At 39.4% G+C, this 19,061-nt stretch overlaps 1 protein-coding gene across 1 annotated transcript; it reads left to right on the top strand.

Annotated features, from left to right (window-relative positions):
* The first annotated feature begins 2,366 nt into the window (after window positions 1–2,366).
* CDS4 (cytidinediphosphate diacylglycerol synthase 4) lies at window positions 2,367–18,092 on the top strand. Its single transcript, XM_023691949.2, has 7 exons — window positions 2,367–2,855; window positions 3,457–3,758; window positions 9,168–9,358; window positions 10,232–10,356; window positions 14,946–15,079; window positions 16,606–16,721; window positions 17,515–18,092. Exons 1-7 carry the CDS (start codon window positions 2,586–2,588, stop codon window positions 17,604–17,606), a joined length of 1,230 nt encoding a protein of 409 aa, XP_023547717.1. The 5' UTR covers window positions 2,367–2,585; the 3' UTR covers window positions 17,607–18,092.
* The last annotated feature ends 969 nt before the right edge of the window (window positions 18,093–19,061 follow it).

The raw sequence follows: 19,061 nt of genomic DNA, 5'->3' as shown, positions 1-19,061 counted from the left end.
TGTATTGATGACTTCAGGTATGTACAACAAGAGAGAGTACAGAGAATAGGAAAGTACGTTTCCAAAGCTCTACCGGACCAGATATATATATGGTATAGTTTACTATATATAGTTTTACCAGATTTAGCCATCTACTATATATAGCTATTTACCATATATAGCTTTACCGGATATAGCTTTACCATATATAGCTTTACTATATATAGCTTTACTAAATATAGCTTTACCAGATATAACCGTTGACCAAGCTATAAATAAGTATCAGGCTCCATAAGCCTAACAGTGGGTGAGGCTAACTCTCTTTGCAGACCCTCACTAGACAACTATGGACTTAAAAGGGGGCACTTTGCCCTATTGTGGCCAACTTGGCCTCAGTGTGTGTATCCTCTGTGGATCACATAAATTGGTGCACCCCTCGGGGTGGGGCTCGCAAGCCCAGCCGCGACACTCTTTCGTCGCGACCACTTCTCCTATTGAGCAAAGTCAAAAACTTTTTTGACAGTCTCTTCGGTTGTTGGCGCCGTCTTTTGGCCAACTTTTCGTACTTTGCCACCTTCGTGTGGCTATTGTTGTACTTGAACTTCTCGCGATCTTCTCTATGTCCATTGTCAGCTTGATGCTCACTTCTTGAGCGGATATTGGTCTTGACATCTCTTGTGGAGTCATCCACCTTAGGCACAAGGAATACACGTGTGCTCGTATATTAGAGCACCTTTACGGGGTGAGAGGCTTATTGATTCTGCTCTCTCCCACTCGAACTCAGCTGCCTCTTTGCAGCAAGGTCGTACCCCCATAAGGACTTACGTTGTATACAGCTTTCGCACTTGGCCGACGCTTGTCTTTTCTCGACTCTCGGCTTCTCTGCTTGCAATCACTGACACTATTCCTCTAATGTGAATGGTTCTTTGGAAGGCACCGTCATGATGCGCTTTCTGTTACATCTGTCTTGTCCATTTCGAAACTACAAGCTCTTGTCAAGTGAGCTTAGTTTTGCTTGACGGGTAGATCTCCCTATATTGAGGTGTCGACACACGACACTAATGAACTTCGGGTAGTCTTGGCTTCAACCCCCAACTGATTCTAATTCTGATCGGCAAATGTCCTGTCCACTACGACACTCTTGACACACTTGCAAGGTCTTCGATCAACTCTTGGGTTCGTTTCTCTTGACTGTCTTGCCCAACTAGACACACAAAGTGTGGCTCTGATACCAACTGTCACGGTCTTACATTTTTTACCGTGCGGCGTCGTGATCTTGACACGCTCACAACTAGCCTTGAGGGGAATTAAGCCTCATATATATTTTTCGCCCCGGCTTTGTGGCTTCGTCGGACCTTAGGCGAGGTTTGTCTTCACCAATCGATCATCGCTTGTGTGGAATCGAAGCTTGTTCAACCACACACGCCGCCTATGCGTGCATGTTCAATCGTTTGCGACACATCCGACTTGCCTCTACACTAGGCCAACTCATTCGGCTCGACCTTGCCTCTGCTCGGGCCAAGGTCTCTCAATACAATGTCGCATCTCATCTTGCCATCTCGATCCCCATCGACAGGGTCCATATGTCTTGACGCCATCCCGAGTCTTGGGATGTCGTCGGCCATCATAACTCATTCGGTCATGCCATCGAGAATGGGCCCGCGTGTCGTTCATCTCATCGAGACTTCCCGAACATCCATCCATCCGGGTTCTATCGAGGCATAGGCCCTCTCGTGCCCATGCCGAGTCATTTACAGATACCGTACCAGATAGCAGGTGTATGTAGCAACCTCCAACACGCGGGCTAGGGCGCAATACCGGCACACCCGTGCCGCCTGGTATTGTCCTTCAAAAACCCATTTCAAAGGAAGTCGCCCGAGATACTCGTCTCGGCACGCTCGCCCATACTGTGACACACGTATGTGCCGCAGGGTAGCTCATTTAGGCCACAAGGCTCAGGGGTGGTGGAGAGCTAACACCATGGTACCCCTATAGTACATTTTGAGCCATTTTCATTCTACCATGTGTAGACATGATTTTGATGAGTTGTCATACGGTGTGTCGTGCATTGTCCGTCCGATGTCCGATTGACACCAAACTTGGCGAGCATTCATATTTTATATTGGCCCGCATATGGCTGGATGGGCGTCTCTTGAGGGACGCCACTTTGCTTGTCATGGCGTGAGGGTCACAACCTACTCTCTCACCCCCCCACCGCGCGCTCCCCTCGCACACGCCCCCGACCGCACCCCTGCACGCTGCACCAAAAACTTAGACTCGTTTTACATCTGGACAAGTGCACCATTTTAAGGGTGAAAATTGATAAAATCAGACCCATTTTGGGTATAAATTTGAGAGTTTTGTTTTTTGTTTTTGTAAAAAATAAAAAATTTTGATTTTCAAGAGCCTTTCTTTCTCCCCTTCTTCATTTCAGGCTTTCACATCCTTTACCTTCACCTTCTTCCTTCTTCCTTCTTCCCCACAGATAACGGCTTCTGTGACAGAACAGTATCAGCACAGTGAACAAAATCGCATGCCTTTTCTTCTCCCTCTCAAATCTGATTTCGAATTTGATCCTACCTATTTTCAGCTGTACGAATTCTCTCATGACTACGAACATATCATTTTCGGATTTCGATTGTTACAAGGTTGCTCCGGTGTCGTTTTCTTCGCCCTGCGCCTGCCCCTCCCGTCCTTCGTTCTGTAAGCCATTTCCTCGCCCTCGATCCTCATTGGAATTCAATCGCTTGCGTTTTGTCCTACATGGCCAAAAGGGCCTGCTCAGAATTAGCAAGAGCAGCAGTTTGGCGAGACGCCACATTGTAGCTGTGGCACATGCCGAGCCCGACCGGATTGACGGGAAAGAGCCCGAAGAGGTACGTTGGATTCTGTGATATTCGTTGTAAGATTGGTACAGTGCTGTTCGAATTTGGGTTTTATTTGTTTGTTTGTTTGTTTATCGTTTGTGTAAGAGTTGGAAGTGGATGATTCTATCGGGTAACGGTTGATGATTTTTGTGCTAAATTGAATAGCCCAGGGTAGCTCTTACACGGTGTGGAGATGCATATTTGGTGGGTAGGGGTATTGGTTTATTAATTTGCTTGTTTCAATGTAGAGTTTGATGCATGATGGATGTTGGAGACCAGTATTGGTCTAGTTAGAAACTGCTAGTCATTTCTGAAATATGTGGTTAGAATTGGGGATAAATCGTTGCATTATTTTTCAATTTGGAGAGATTCAAGGGTTATTTATAATTTATCTGTAGCAGCTAAGTTGGAATTGGATTTCTTTCTAAGCAGTAAATTACTACGTTTGGGGAATATATTAGTCTGTGAATTTTGGTCATTTTGTGAGCTTGAGTATTAAACGCATACATATAGATGCCCTTGTGGCTCAAACAACAGTTTTGTACCTAGCCAAGTTAATGTTGTGAGCATTTCTTGTATCAAATTAATTACTGAAGTGGCTATTTTATAGGAGGTTGAGGGAGGTCAACAGTTATCATTTCAAGAGGATCCAATCTCAGAACAGCAACATAAAAAAAATCAATTAAAGAAACGCATTGTTTTTGGGCTTGGCATTGGAATAACTGGAGGTATTATAGTAATGGCTGGAGGATGGGTATTCACCGTGGCTGTTGCTGCATGTATTTTTGTTGGTGCCCGTGAGTATTTTGAATTGGTCAGAAGCCGTGGGATCACCGCAGGAATGACACCCCCACCTCGATATGTTTCACGAATTTGCTCAGTTATTTGTGCTCTCATGCCCATTCTTTGCTTGTACGACTAGTCTCAGTCTCAATATTATTACTCTTTCACAAATATAGGAAATTTTCATGGCATAAGAAATTTAACTGCTTTACGCTTTCATTATGAATCTTTAACTCATACTTTCTTTCTTTTTTCTGTACTGGAGAAGATTGCAGTAGTATTCACATTTCCTTGCCTGTTAAAACTTTCCTTTTGGAGAATACTCATGATTTGATTTTAATATTGTAGAATGACAGTTTAGATGATCTTATTAATCTACTACCTCATCACACTCATGATTAATTTGAATTGCACATATTGTTAATCTGTAGTGGAACTATCTTTATTGGATGAAAAATTAGATATTATGAAAGATTATTTTCTTATACTTTGAAACAGTTACAGGCTTTGTTAAATGGATTGCAATTTTCTTTACCTCTATGGCTATTAGATTTTCATGTCTATATTGATATAAATTTTCATTTTCCATTTGATAGTGGTAGCTGCTCCCATTGAGTATAATGATGTCTGGGCTTCTTCTTCTAAGGTGACTCCCATTGTGGAGATTACCAAGGTGTCGAGTTTGTGGGAGGAAGGTTTTCAGCCGCTTGCCCTTGAGGTTGTGTTGGGCTGCTATATCCTTTGCCTAATCTCTTAGAAATCCCTGTGAATGGCTACCCTCTGGACAATTGACAATCTCGACGAGCTTTCTTTCTTCTGTGGACCTCCTAAATGTGCTCGTCAAGTCTTGTGATGAAACCCCTAATGCTGGTCGGAAGAAACAAATTGGCCTTGGAAAGAAGAGGGGTATGGGGAGTAAGCATGTAAGTGTGTTGAGCAATCTGAAGTGCACAATCCATTATGATTGTAGGAAGGCTTCTTAAGAAGCTAAGGCTGCAGGAGTTTCACAATGAAAGTGCTATCTTGGAATGTTGGGGGGTTAGGGGGTGGGGTAAAAGAAGGCAGGTGAAGAAACTCTTACTCATAAGAGGTCAGATATAATTAATCTAACTAAACCTAAACGGTCCTCCTATTGTCAGGAGTTGGTTAAAAGTCGTTGGGGAAAGGTTAATGTAGAATGGAATGAACTTGAGTTAATAGGTGCCTCAGAAGCATTCTCATTGTCTCGGATGGTCGAATGTTTAAGGCCTTTCGGATTGATTTGGAGGTTTATTGTCTATATTGAGTGCAATTTGACCTTCATTGAAAGCCTTGGAGTGGCTATTAAAGTTCAAAATGATCACTGTGGTCTCATTTCAAGCGAGGTCAGAATCATAGACAGAGGTCATGCTTTTACTGCCAAGTTGTTTCATCCCAAGATTGTTACTTGTTGGTTGGAAAAGTGGTTGAAATCCACAGTGGGTTTTTGCTAGAAGTTGGAGAAAAGTTCTACAGTTGCAGAAGCAGGTCGGGTCCAAGTCCAATGGATGAATGGAGGGTGAAGGATGGGTTTCTTGTCTTGTGGTTGATTTTGTACTCTAGCGCTCTGTGCTTGCAAGGTAAAGAAAAAGGAGACGGTATGATCAGAGAATTTATTTTTGGTGATACAGGCCCCTAAAGCCCATTACCTTTAATGAATTGTCCTTATTCTCTCATGGGTGAGGTTGAGATTAGTTTTGATACTTCATTTTCAAGTCAAGATAATATGAGACAGGAAAAGGAAGATGATGGGTTCTCGATAGAGGCAATGGACGATCCCCCTAAAGAATATCAGACACGTTCGACTTGAAAATGAAGATGATGGCTTCTCGATAGAGGCAATGGACGATCCCCCTAAAGGATATCAGACACGTTTCGTTAATCACACCCTAATGTCGACGTAGTTGAAGCTAGTGACTTTCACAAATGTCCTCCTTCCTAGCAAAGACAATGCACACATCACTTTAGTGCAGGAGGCAGATGATGTGCGTTCATCCTTCTATTTATTAGATAATTGGTCTTATCGCTTAAGAAGTGGAACATGTGCATTAGACCTATCCCTTCAAAAGGGAATTCAGCGTATAAGGGAAGTAAAGCAAATAAGACATGCATTAGTGAGATTGATGGGCTTTATGGTCTAGGGAAAAGGAACTAGTTGATGTGGAAAAGTGGGGCACAATCCGGGAATGGATGATGTAGACTGTGAACTAGCTAAGGGTGTAGAGATTCTTTTATGAAGATTTCTCTTGAAATGTGAGAGGTTTGGGTGTGCCCTCCAAGAGAGTCCTCATTAAAAGTTACATTAAAAAAGTTGGTACGGATGTGTAATTCTTTAGGAAACGAGGCACTTGAAGATTGATTGGAGGTTGGTTAACTCAGTGTGGTCTTCGAAACATGTTGGCTGGAAGACCCTTAATTCGGTTGGTGCTTCAGAAGGTGTGTTGATTTTGTGGAGGATATAACATCAGTTAGTGAGTCGATGATAGGAGAGTACTCTGTCTCGATTTCCTTCTGTTTCAACGATTGTGCAAATGGTTGGATCATGGGTGTCTATGAACCTCTTTTGTATGTGGTTAGAAACGATTTTCAGCAGGAGATTTGTTATGTTGCTAGTCTTTGTTCTGGTTGTTTGTGCATGGGGGAGATTTTAATATTGTTAGATGGACATTTGAGAAGTTTTATCGTTCATTATTGAAGTCTTTACTTTGTTTGATCCTCCCATTAAGAATGGTAAACTCACATGGTTCAGACACGGAGAAAGACCATCTAGTTGAAGTATTGACAGATATCTTTTGTCTAGTGAATGGATGGATTGATTTAAAGAAGTTTCTTTGCTTAGACAGACGTAATCCACCTCTGATCATTTTCCCATTCTCCTTAATTCGAGCTTTAAAAGATGAGGCCTTCTCGTTCCGTTTTGAAAATACATGGTTAAAAAACATCCCATATTTTTGGAAAATGTTGAGTGGTGGAGTTCTTTTTTTCATTAGGGTTGACCAGTGTTTGCCTTTATAGATTAAATGAAGGGTGTGAAGCAACATCTATTAAAATGGAATGCAGAGGTCTTTGTGTAGATAAAGATAAAAAACAAGTCATCCTTTCCAAGATGGACCGCTTTGACAAGGAAGAGGACAGTAATGCCCTTTCCAGTGAGAGAAATTCTGAGAGATTACAGCTGGAAGCAGAGTTACAAGTCTGGTGGCTAAGGAGCAGTGTATGTGGGCTCATTAATGCAAAATTCAGTGGTTTAAGACAAAATCAAGGCAATAAGAGATTTGAGACAGCAAGACCCGCTCTCTCCCTTTCACTTCACGTTGATGGGCAATGCCTTTGTTGTTTGGTACATTATTGCACTGAAAAATGATTCTACTAGGAGTGAAGGTTAAAAGACAGCAGATGACAATTTCCCATTTGCAATATGCTAATGACACCCTTGATTTTTGCCTAGGGGACTTGTGTTCTTTGAAAATGGTGGAGGGTGATTTTCCTTTTTCTGGGCTACTTATATCTCTCCCTAAATCTTTCCAAAATCCCTCATAGGAATTAACATGGATGTTTGTGATCTTGTTTCAGTGGCAACTAGAATGCATTGCAAACTGGATTCACTTCCCATCAATTACTTGAGGATAATGGATGATTGTGATCTTTTTTTAGTGGCCACTAGAATCAGATGCAAACTTGATTCACTTTCTATCAGTTACTTGAAGAAAATGGATAATTATGATCTTGTCTTAGTGACAACTAGAATGAGATGCAAACTCAATTCACTTCCCATCAATTAATTGGGCTGAACGTTTTGAAAGGTGCAAGTCACAGCCGAAAGCGAGGTGCCGTGAGGAAGGCATTGCCTAGACATGTGTCTTACTCAAAGGCCAGAGGTCCCCATTTAATGTGCCTTTTGGGGAAGCATAGGAAAATGACAATGCAAATAGGTCAAATTGTAAGTTTGGTTCTTGAAGTTTTAAAGCTAGATATCTAGTTAGTCTCCGGACATAGGAAAGGAAATGGTTGAATTTACAGGATTTCACTTTCACTCGAGTTCTAAGGATGTTTGTTTGTGGAGGCCCATTCCTCCATGTTGGAGTTTCTACTATTTATAAATAATTGTTTGTAAGCATCAGTTGTCAATATTTCATCTTTATTGTCATTGATCTCTCCTTATTTGTAGTAGATTTTTCTTTTATGTAAGAGGACCTAAGTTCAAAAGATTTGGATGTACAATTACATTTTATCATTTCAAAATAAGATGTTCTACCCTTTGGAGATTGGGGGTTAGGTATCGGGAACTTGAGGCGTTGTGTATCAAGAAGTTGAGAGCCTATAATAAGGTGCTCTTGGGTAAATGACTTCGGTGTTTTTATCATGAGTGTGATAACTTGCAGCATAAGGTTATTGTGAATAAGTTTGGGTCATCTTCTTTTAAATGGTTCTGGAGAGGCATTAAAGGAACTTCCAAAAACTCATGGAAAGTTATTACAGAGGCATACCCCTTCTTTTCTTCTTTTGTTCTGTGTTTTGTGGGGAGGGGAGGGATACACTTTTTTTTCGGAGGATAAATGGTTGGGAGATAGACTCATCTGCTCTAGGTTCCCTCGTGTATACCATTTATCTTCGATGAAAAATCTGTTGGTGACTGCTGTTTTATCTCGATCAGGGATCTCCCCTTCACCTCTCTTGGGGTCTCAACGTCCACTGTCGATAAGAAAATTATGGATGTTGTTGATCTTCTTTCTTTACTGGGCGAGTTCCGCTGCATCCGGGGGAGGAAGGATATTTATTTGTTTTTGGTGGCCCCATCCTTCTGATGGTTTCACATGTAATTCCTTCTTACTTTGTTTAGTTAATCCTTCATCTTTGAGTGATTCTGTCTTTGTCTCGTTATGGAAGGTGAAAATTTCCAACAAGGTAAAGTTTTTTTTTTTTTTTTTTTGGTGTGTGTGTGTGTTTGTTGAAGAAGGTGCCTTCCTGATGGGACCAGGGTGTTAGATTCTTTGTAGGAGGATAGCAGAAGACCTTAATCATCTTCTTTAGAGTTGCGATTTTGCTTACGCTATGTGGAATTGGTTCTTTGATGAGTTTGGTCTTGTTTTGGCTAGTCATAGGAGGGGTTGCAAAGAGATGATAAGGAGTTTCTCCTCCATCCTTTGTTTCACAAGAGAGTAAAGTATTTGTGGCAAGCGGGATGTGTGCTATTTATGGGGGCTTTCAGGAGAGATAAATAATATGATCTTCAGAGGGCCTGAGAGATCTTTGAGTGATGTTTGGTCCATTGTTAGATTTCATGTTTCCTTGTGCACCTCCGTGGCAAATTCTTTTTGCAATTATCCATTAGGTCTTATATTGGTTGATTGGAGGCCTTTCTTGTAGGTTGCCTCCTTTGTGGACTCTCTTTTTTAGTATGCCCTTGTATTCTTTCATTTTTTCAGTTTATTATAAAAATAAATGAATAAATAAATAATTTCCATCTGTAGAGTTGCAACAAACATTAAATTCGTATCAGTGTTTCTTATATTCATGTAGGTACTTCGGTCAGCTTGATGTTACTACCACATTTTCTGCCTTCATTCTTGCAATTACATTGCTTCTACAAAGAGGCAGTCCCAGATTTTCTCAGCTGAGCAGTGCAATATTTGGGCTTTTTTATGTTGGTTATCTTCCTTGTTTCTGGGTCAAACTTCGTTGTGGTTTGGCTGTTCCAGCCATAAACACTGGCAAGTAATTTTTGCTCTTGATCTTTTTGCTTCGAATTATAAATGCACATTGATTTATCCTGTGGATGCCATCTTTGATATTAGCCTTGAATCACAATTAATGTAAAAGCACTTTGATGGAGCTAGAAGAAACAAAATATGTACTTGTATTGATTTTAATCAAAAGTTACATGGTTCATAGATATTTGGAAAGTTCAGATTTCTCCCAGTGGCTACAAAATCAGCATCAGCTTCCTACTCGTAATATGCCTTCCTTCCTCTGTGTCATACTGCCTTTCCATCCTATTTTATAAAGGAAAAGTGGATTTCCATCCTATTTTATAAAGGAAAAGTGGAATTCATTGAGGTTAAATTAATAATTGAATTTGGAACTTAAAATTCAATCATTTGTCTGATTTTTTTGAAGTAAATATAGTATTTGAAATCCATTATGATTTAAAATTACTTCAAATCCTGTGGAAACAGGGAAAAAAATAGATATGAATTTCTCTCTTCTTCAAACATCCAACGTGATTTGAACAATTACCATCTCTAAGCCTGACCCTTCATAGAAGAAATGCAGGATTTTCCTAATCCTGAACTGGATCATGATGTGCAATTTACTTCTCAAGAGGCTGGTGAATCTGTAGATAACCTTTTAGGATCTTACCTTCGCCCCTCAGAACAATATTTTATGGATCACACTTTTAATGGGGGGTAATTCTAATAATTTCTTGCATGTAGAATTTTTGTAATTGTGTTTTACAGCTTTCTTGTGCAAGTAGGAAGTCCCATAGTTTTGTTGTTAATTTCACATTTGTGTGATCTTGTAGCTTCTATTTTCAGGTGTTTTTATCATGTTATACTTTCTTACTAGATCATGCTCTTTGGCAGAAATAGGAGCAAGATGGCCATTTCTTCTTGGAGGCCAAGCTCATTGGACTGTTGGCCTTGTTGCAACCTTGATTTCTATGAGCAGTATAATTGCAGCTGATACATATGCTTTTCTTGGTGGCAAGGTAAGTTCCTCTTCTATCTTCCATGATGTGTATGGTACTTCATTGTAATTATCTCTTGGAAGTTATTATTGAGAATTGACCTCTTTTCATTATTTCAATGAAAAGTTTTATTTCCTTTTATTAAAAAAAATTATCTTTTAGAAGTAAATAGTTGTTACTTCAGGCCAGTAAATGAGCTAAGCTATTGCGGACAGTTGGACCATGGAACCCTTGATTGTTTTGGGTGGAGAGATTTCTGTAGATTCACCAAATATATGATTAGAGAATATTGGTAGATATTGCGAGCCTCTATGGGATGGTGAGAAGAAACAAGGAGGTTTTGTTAATAGCAATACATAAGGAGCAATTAATCTGGAAGTTTCTCCCTCTGCAAGAAGGGAGTCTATGCAAAATGGTTTTTGGCCATTAAACAGGACCGTGGCAGAATCTCAAAAATTCTTGGGGAGGTTACCGGGTCACTACTAGATTGCACGAAACCAACAATTTAAGTCAGATAATGGAATGGATGCCGTGGAAGACAGGAATGCAGAGATTCCGCATAGGCAAGAGCCAATGCAGGCTCGACCAGGTCAATCAAATACATGCCTAATTGTAAAAGGTTGACAAAGCACTCAAACTCGCATGATAACCATTGTGGGGCACTCTCAGCCCAATAAAAAACATTACCTGTAGCATCCTATTGAGAATTGTAAGTATTATTTGTTAGATATGGATATTAAATATATGGAAATTCAATGTTTGGAATTTAAATATTTGGAATATCAAATATCACATTTGAGATTCCGAATATGTAAATTCCAAATGTTTAATTTCCATATATTTAATATCTTTGATTGATAGAAGAGTTCATGGAGAGAGATTTTAGAGAGGAGGAGGGGGTGTGAGTGAGAGTGGAGGGGCACTGCGCCCTTTCGGTGAAGGTAGAGTGCAAGGGCTTCTCCTTTTGCTTGTACAAGAAAGGAAAGAAGATGGAGGTAGAGGAAAGGTGTAGAGGGGTTTCGTCGAAGGTTAGACTTAGTCTGGGTAGTGTAGCTTGGGTCAGAGACTATACTAGGGCCATTGCTGATTGTCTTGAGTTGGCTCTGTTCTTCAGGACAAGGAGATGCCTCGAAGCTTTTATTTGGGTCCAACTAGTGGAGAACCAGAGGGGTAGGCGTCGTTAATCATTCCAAAGGAGGAAGCAGCATGGGGGTGATTTTTGGTGATTGTTGGTGAGGGGCTCTTTGAGTAGGTTGCTTCTGAATGTTTTGGTCAAAGTTTGGCGCACTTTGAAAAGTAACTCATTGCCCCCTTCTAGGTTGACAGAGTCCTTTGCATAAATGGTTATTGGTCACGGAAAATGGTTGAATCAGGTGGAGACTAGAGGAGATAAAGATGATGTTATTCTGTTCGATGTGTCAAAACGTGTGTTGGCTGTGAGAGAGAGTGCCAAAGACTTGTGGGAGAGAATTGAAAAGGGGATCAAAAATTGGTTTGGGGTTGAGCTTTATTTGAGTTCGTTTTGTGGAAATATGGAACTTCAGTTGTGTGTGGATGATTCACAAAAAGGAAAGTTCACTAAACTTTGGATGGGACAATTTTTATTGTAAGTTTAAGCTTGTTGCGATGGATCTCGTGATAGGTAGTGGAGGAGTGTTGCCTTCAGTTCTCAGAAGGCTGGGTGGAAATTTTGAATATTCCTCCTCAGCTGGATGACGACGTGCATTGTTTCTAAGCTATCAGATATGTGTGGCGGGCTGGTTGGGGGAGATTTTTGATGCGGTGTTGGGTTTAGATTGGAGGGAGGAGTTGAGAGTTCAAGTTAATGGAAGAGGTGGTGGCTTCATTCCTCATGGTTGCTTTTTAAACTACGGAGTTGATTTTCTGGTGAGATTTGTCTTGTTGGTTGTGTTTGGTGGTGATGATGGAGCCGGAGAGGACATCACGCTGCTAGAGTCGGCTTTTGTTGGCAGGTGTGTTTGTTAACGTGGAGAAAGTTCTGCCAAAACGGCAAATATTTTCTTTTTTCGGCTTCAAAACGTTTTTTTTTAATAATGACAGCAACTTTCATGAAGGAAAAAAAAAAAAAGAAAGAAAGAATACAAGGGCACACAAAAAATCAAGCCCACAAAAGGAACCCCAATTAAAGAAAGGAGCTCCATACGAAATAGCGCCTCAACAATAATTACAAAAGAGCTTCAAAATTAAAGCCTAAAAAGAAAAATAAAATTTATCGAGCCCTCTCCAGCCATCTAAGCAAGGGTCCATGTAAAACTTATTAGGTAATGAACTTCACTTCCTCAAAATCTTAATCCTTCATAGAGTAGAAAAATTGACTCGCATCAAGAAGAGTTCTAGAAACTAGGAAAAAAGGATTGGTAAGAAAAGCCATTTGAAGGGTTGGGACTCCACACTCGAACACCCCTTCTCTCAAGCCTAAAAATGACCCGCCCAAGCAAGGCCAAGAGAGGGACAACATTCATCGCTTTCTATCGGTCAAAGAGCGACAAAACCTAAACGTAAAAGAAACTGAGCTCCTCGACTAGACCAAAAAATCAAACATTTTGAAAGGAAGATAAATACTGTTGCAAGTCAAATTAGCTTGTTATTTTTTCTTATTTATTTTTGGAGAATTACATGTCTCTTTTATAGCTTTTATAAGACTAACTAAATCTGAATTCATAGATAATTTAAATTCATCTGAATAGATACTAGGTAATCTAAATATCTCTAGATAATAGTTAATAAGATAAGATACTATTTTTTTATAAGAGACAATTTCATTGATGATTGAAATTTACAAAAGGGATATAATATCGAACACCTTCCCAATTTGCAATGAGGGAGATATAACTATAGGAAGTAAAAATATTAAACAGTTTACACCAAGATATAGCTTGGTAAACGACATTGTCGAAAGTTTTGTATAAGTTTGTCTTTTCTGCGAATATTCTCTAATTTCTTTCCACAGATTCCTAAAGAAAGCCATGATGATATTTTTCTATAGTAGGGTTTTTGCATTCTTGAAAGGGTGGTACATTAAGGCTATGTCCAACAGATCCTTTACCTCCCTAGGAAATGTGAGATGCCATCTGAATATATGGAAAATCGTAGTCCAGAAATTTTGAGCGTATGTGCATTGCATAAGTGGCTTTGTGAGTAGTTTTCGTTCTTGCATAATGGACACCAATTTAGAGAAAGAGTGATGTAAGACATTCTTTTTTGAAGATTTTCACTTGTGCTTAATGGCTTTATGCGCTATTTCTCAAAGGAAGAACTTCACTTTTTATGATGATGTCCTTTCCATACTGTATTTGTTAGCGTGAGATTTATTGCTTCTACTTTTTCCCCATGTCCATCACCAAAGATTTTGTAGAGAAGCACTGATGGGGAGCCAAGTCAGTGAGTCTTCTCTCCCAAGCCCTTAACATTCCAAGAGATAATAATTATAAGAGGTATTGACCTCCCAATTGTGACTTGCTCGATTTCTCATAATTGCTGTTTGAAAGGAGACCAACAATCTCTCTAGTCAGTTTACTCGGTTTCTTGGCCATAGTGGGTTTTTTTTTCCTAGATGGAATAGCCATGATGCACATGTGTTCTTTTAGCCATGATGCCAAGATTTGGATGACCATTGTTGGTGTGAGTGTCGCTGATATCAGGGTGACATCTTCTACCTCTGTTTCATTCTGCTTTTCTTGAAAAAGAGTGTCAAGCTCTGTGTCTGCAAGGGTCATCTCTAGTAATGGGTGAGAGATGGAGGCCTTATCCACGGTGGGGGATGGTGGGACGGTGGAGAGGGGTAGGGGGCTAGATGCATATTCATCGTCTAATTCTTGGTCAATGCCAACAGTGGAGAATTTTGTTCCCTGCGTTCGAGGTAGAAATTGGGGCTGTTAGAGGGAGGTATAGAAAGTGGGCTGAAGCTGGGATCATTGTCAAATAGTGGGTGCGGGCCGGTTGACCTTTTCATTTGTTTTGCGCCACAAACGGAGGTAGAAAGGGTCAGGATGCAGGCGTTAGATGCTAGGCCTTCAGAGTATGGTCATTCATTTGTTTTGGATCACAAGCGGAGGAAGAAAGGGTCGGGATGCATGCGTATGGTCATTCATTTGTTTTGGATCACAAGCGGAAGAAGAAAGGGTCGGGATGCATGCATTAGATGTTGGGCCTTTAGAGTATGTTTATTTGTGGGTAATGAGGAGCATTTTGAGTATTTCCTCGATGCTGATCAGCAAGGGCCGTCGTTAGTGGGTGAAGCCCCAGGGGAGGTGATTTTGCCGCCTGACCCATCAGTGGTGACCAGCTTCAATGACAATTCCTTCTTCTCTCCGCTGGTGCTCAGGGAAGGGATCAAGGATTGACCTTCTTGAATTGACTAAACTTTTTTTTTCTGGTATTTGGATGCTTATATCCTCTTCCTGGGAGTACTATCCATATAGTTGCTTATCTGGTTTCATGTTATTTGGTAGTGTTGCTGCCTTGAGTAATCATTTAGCTTTTTTATTTGTATTATGTAACTATCTTACATGCGCAGAAAACTACCAGTTTTGCAACTTCTCTTATATCCTTGAGTGGATATCTTGTGACTTCTCAGTATTTTTCTGCAGGCATTTGGCAAGACCCCACTGACAAATATTAGTCCAAAAAAGACGTGGGAGGGTACTATTATGGGCTTGGGTGGTTGTATTGCTACATCTGTTATTCTATCAAAAATTCTTTGCTGGCCGTCTTCTATGATTAGGTATGTAATTCTTCAATTATTATCAAATGTATGGCCATTATTTTCTATATTAGTTTTTCTTTGGCCACACTGACATTTATATGATCTAGTACTTTGCATTAGTTTGTTGTTCATGTATGAGAACCTCATTCCTTTTTCGATTCTTCAGTAACAATGTTTATCATAGAAGGGTTTGCAAGTCTTATCTTTACTACATAATATCTTTAAAATGTTGGTTGATTAGAAATCAAAATTGTATCCTTGTTGAACTTCGTGATAAAAATACATAATATTGATGTAGAAATTTGGAGATGACAACTAAGGGGATGCAGGATACATCATAACAATAAGGGAATATTCTGTAAGCCATGTTTGAAGTGTAGAGGTTGTATCATAAACGTTCAATTTGATTAATCACCTTCCAAACTTATGAAATTGTTACAAATAAACCCTTCCATTATAATACCATTAGTGACATATGACAAACTGGACAAACGACCCTTGAACATTAAGGATTGTTACAATCAACCATCGAACTACTATAGGATAGTTACAATTTAGCTTAAGTTTTTAATTCTACCAAATTTGAAAACATTAACTATAATGTTAGCCTTAAATTTTTTTTTTTTTTTTTTTTTTTTTTTTTTTTGAAATCAACCTGACATATCCCTACACAAGATGTCGAGGTAGATTGATGGAAGAAAGTTAAAGTTTGAAGTCAATTTTTATTTCTAAAAAGTTAACCGAATGCTAACCAAAATCGCCTAAACCAACAAAATCAACCCCCAATTGCATCGTCAGCTTTTGATTTGGCTTTCAGAAAATTGATTTTGATATTAATTTTGTTTTTTAAATCGATATAATAGTTCAATGTTAATCCTTGCTGAAGAAAAACATTGGATCAAGGTAGTGTAGCTGATGGGCAAGGGTGGGTTAAACAAGGATCCCCCGCCAAAAAAAGAAAGACGAGAGTTCATTGAACTCTAATGGCCAAACAAGGATCCTCCGCCAAAAAAAGGAAAGAAAAAAAGAAAGACGAGAGTTCATTGAACTCTAATGGCCATTAATAATTGAATCCAATTCTACCCTTCAAAAGCCTAACACCATGGTAGGAAATATCTGGATCAAACTGTCCAATGGAAATATCTCATGTTCTCTTAGCATATATATGCGTCATCCATGTCATCCATGTATGGAAATATCTGGATCAAACTTTCCAAAGGAAATCCATTAATAATCTTGATTACCATGGTAGTCTTTATGCATATCTTTTTGCTGCCTCCAATTAGGATTTGAAAATTATCTTGTGCCTTTAGGCTTATGCAGGTTCTTTATTGCAAGATTTTCTTCTGGGTTTGCAAGTGCAATATAATTGCCAAGTGAACATGGAATTTGATGACTAGTTAATTTGATTCTATAGGGCTGATTTTTTTAGTCCTTCAGTGTAGTTTTCTACTGTAATTGCTCATCATAAGAATGTTAGTTAACTGATGATCTCCATGGTTCCATAAAGTAATTGACATGCGTTTGAAATGTTTACTGGACAGTGCAATAGCTTTTGGATTTCTCAATTTTTTGGGTTCTGTTTTTGGTGATCTTACTGAGTCAATGATAAAACGTGATGCTGGTGTCAAGGATTCTGGATCTTTAATCCCTGGACATGGTAAATTCCATTTCCTCATGGTCAACATCTATGATGTATTAATTTTGTATTTTGTGGTACAAGCTTAATATATCGAGCTGTCTTTTACTGGCTTTCATATAGTTTTAATTCTTGTAGTGTTTTTAGCAAAGCTTTGACTGTCTTAACTTGGTTGGTTCATTATACGGTCTAGTAAAATGGTTAGGCTTGTGGAAAGAAGTATGGGGGCTGACACATTTTAATGTCTCCCTTTAGGCTCACGAATCCAATTGTTTGGGCTCTAATTTTTTTTTTTTTATATACTACCTCCCTTGAGGTCGAAGGTTCAAATCTCCCTACTCCTCTTGTGCTAAAAATCGCCAAAGGGAGATGGATGATATCATTTTGGGAGCTGTCTGCATGCCTTTTCTTTGTGCGGGCTGTTTTTGGTACTTTGAGTCATTTGAATGAAAGTTTATTTTTTAAAGGTTTTTTCTTCCCGTGATGCAAAGTTGCCTTGTTTCAGTATGTATAGCATGTAGAATTTAATTTGCATTGATAATATTTTATCCATATATTCTCTTAGTGACAATTTACCCTGTTCTGTTACTGCATGTATTTTATTTTCTTTCTAATATTTAAAGGTGACTTAATGTTCATATCTTAGCTAGAATACAGTCCATACGCTCACCATTTAATCCTAGAAAGTTGGGAAGGCCTAGGAGTACTTTAATTCAGTCTTAAAGAGAGTTGTTTTTAGATGAGCAATAATACATGTGAACTTTTTCCTGAAAGGTTTTAACTATTACGTGGACCTCAATTGAAAATTATGCAGGTGGATTGCTTGACAGAGTGGACAGCTACATTTTTTCAGGGGCACTAGCGTATTCCTTCATCAAAGCATTCATGCCACTTTATGGCGTTTGAGATAGTGATGATCCATGTATTTGGAGGTCAGGAAAGTCCCGACTCTCTAAGTTTTTGCCCTTGTGGGGAAATATAGAAGGAAAAACCAGTCTGCTCTCTAACTCTGGAGAAGCATGAGCATCAGCTAATTTATCGCGTAGTACCCAGAAGAACTTCAGCTTACTTAGTTCCACCAGGTCTTTCAAAGTCCCAAGTGAAAGTATCTGTTTACCAGGTAATTTGTACATAGGCAATATTAAATAAAACATGCAGCTATTTTATGGTTCGCATTCATACCTTAAGATAGTTCTTCGTTTCTTGGAGACCAAGGTTTGTTTTTCCTTATTCCTAGTCCCGTTTTTGGGCAGCAATTTATAGGACTTGTAGCTCTGTAAGCCATGTTGATGTTGGAAGACGGGGTTTAATCTTGTAATGCTCCTTGCATATACCGTCAGAGGCTTATAGTTTGTTACTTCTCTTTATTCAATTAGTTAGTGATTCATTTTAGTTGGTTTTTTGAACTGATAGATAGTTTATAGATTGCATCAATTTAGCATTGCCAATCATTATTTTTATAAATATCTTGTTATCAGTTCATTTTTTGCAAGCTAAAATATTTTGTTACTTCCATTTCACTTTGACTTGGGTCATGAAGCTTTCCCTCGGTCTCAAAAGATTCTAAGGTTTCTCTTGCAGCATATGATCCAAACTTTGAGAGAACATAACACATCAATTTCTTGAGGAATGTTCAAGGAGTCTCTAGAGTTTCAAACTTTGAGGATGTTTTTCATTCTTTATTCTAGAGAGAAATAAGGGCTCTTGGACCAAATTTTCCATGTGTTGGTGTTCGTAATTATTTTCTAACCCCTTGAGCCGATTTGATGTGTGCGTTAGTGTTAGTGTTTGTGTTTGTCAATATGGTGGTGAGATCCTATATTGGTTGGAGAGGAGACGAAACATTCCTTATAAGGGTGTGGAAACCTCTTCCTAGTAGACGCGTTTTAAAACCTTGAGGGAAGCCTAGAAGGAAAAGCCTAAAGAAGACAATATCTGCTAGCGGTGGGCTTGGACTGTTACAAATGGTATCAGAGCTAGACACCGGGTGGTGTGCTAGCAGGGACGCTGGCCCCCAAGAGGGTGGATTGTGAGTTCCCACATTGGTTGGAGAGGAGAACGAAACATTCCTTATAAGGGTGTGGAAACTTCTTCCTAGTAGATGCGTTTTAAAACCTTGAGGGGAAGTCTAGAAAGGAAAGCCAAAGAAGACAATATCCCCTGGCGGTGGGCTTGGACTTTTACATATGGTCTTTTAAGAAGATTGAACTAAGGAACAGCCTCCTTAGCCTCCTTCACTGGTTTGTCAGGACCTTGGTTCTTGAGCATGTGACTTGGTTTGGCTTACAAGAATGCTTTAAGAAAGAATACTAATGGAGGTATAATAAATCCTGCCTACCCACATGTTTCAAAAGTCAAGAA

Source organism: Cucurbita pepo, chromosome 12, assembly GCF_057944985.1.
Source record: "Cucurbita pepo subsp. pepo isolate OVF chromosome 12, ASM5794498v1, whole genome shotgun sequence".
In the NCBI taxonomy this organism is placed as follows: Eukaryota; Viridiplantae; Streptophyta; class Magnoliopsida; order Cucurbitales; family Cucurbitaceae; genus Cucurbita; species Cucurbita pepo.
The sequence above is the reverse complement of the archived record's forward strand: the minus strand, read 5'-3'. Positions and strand labels throughout refer to the sequence as shown.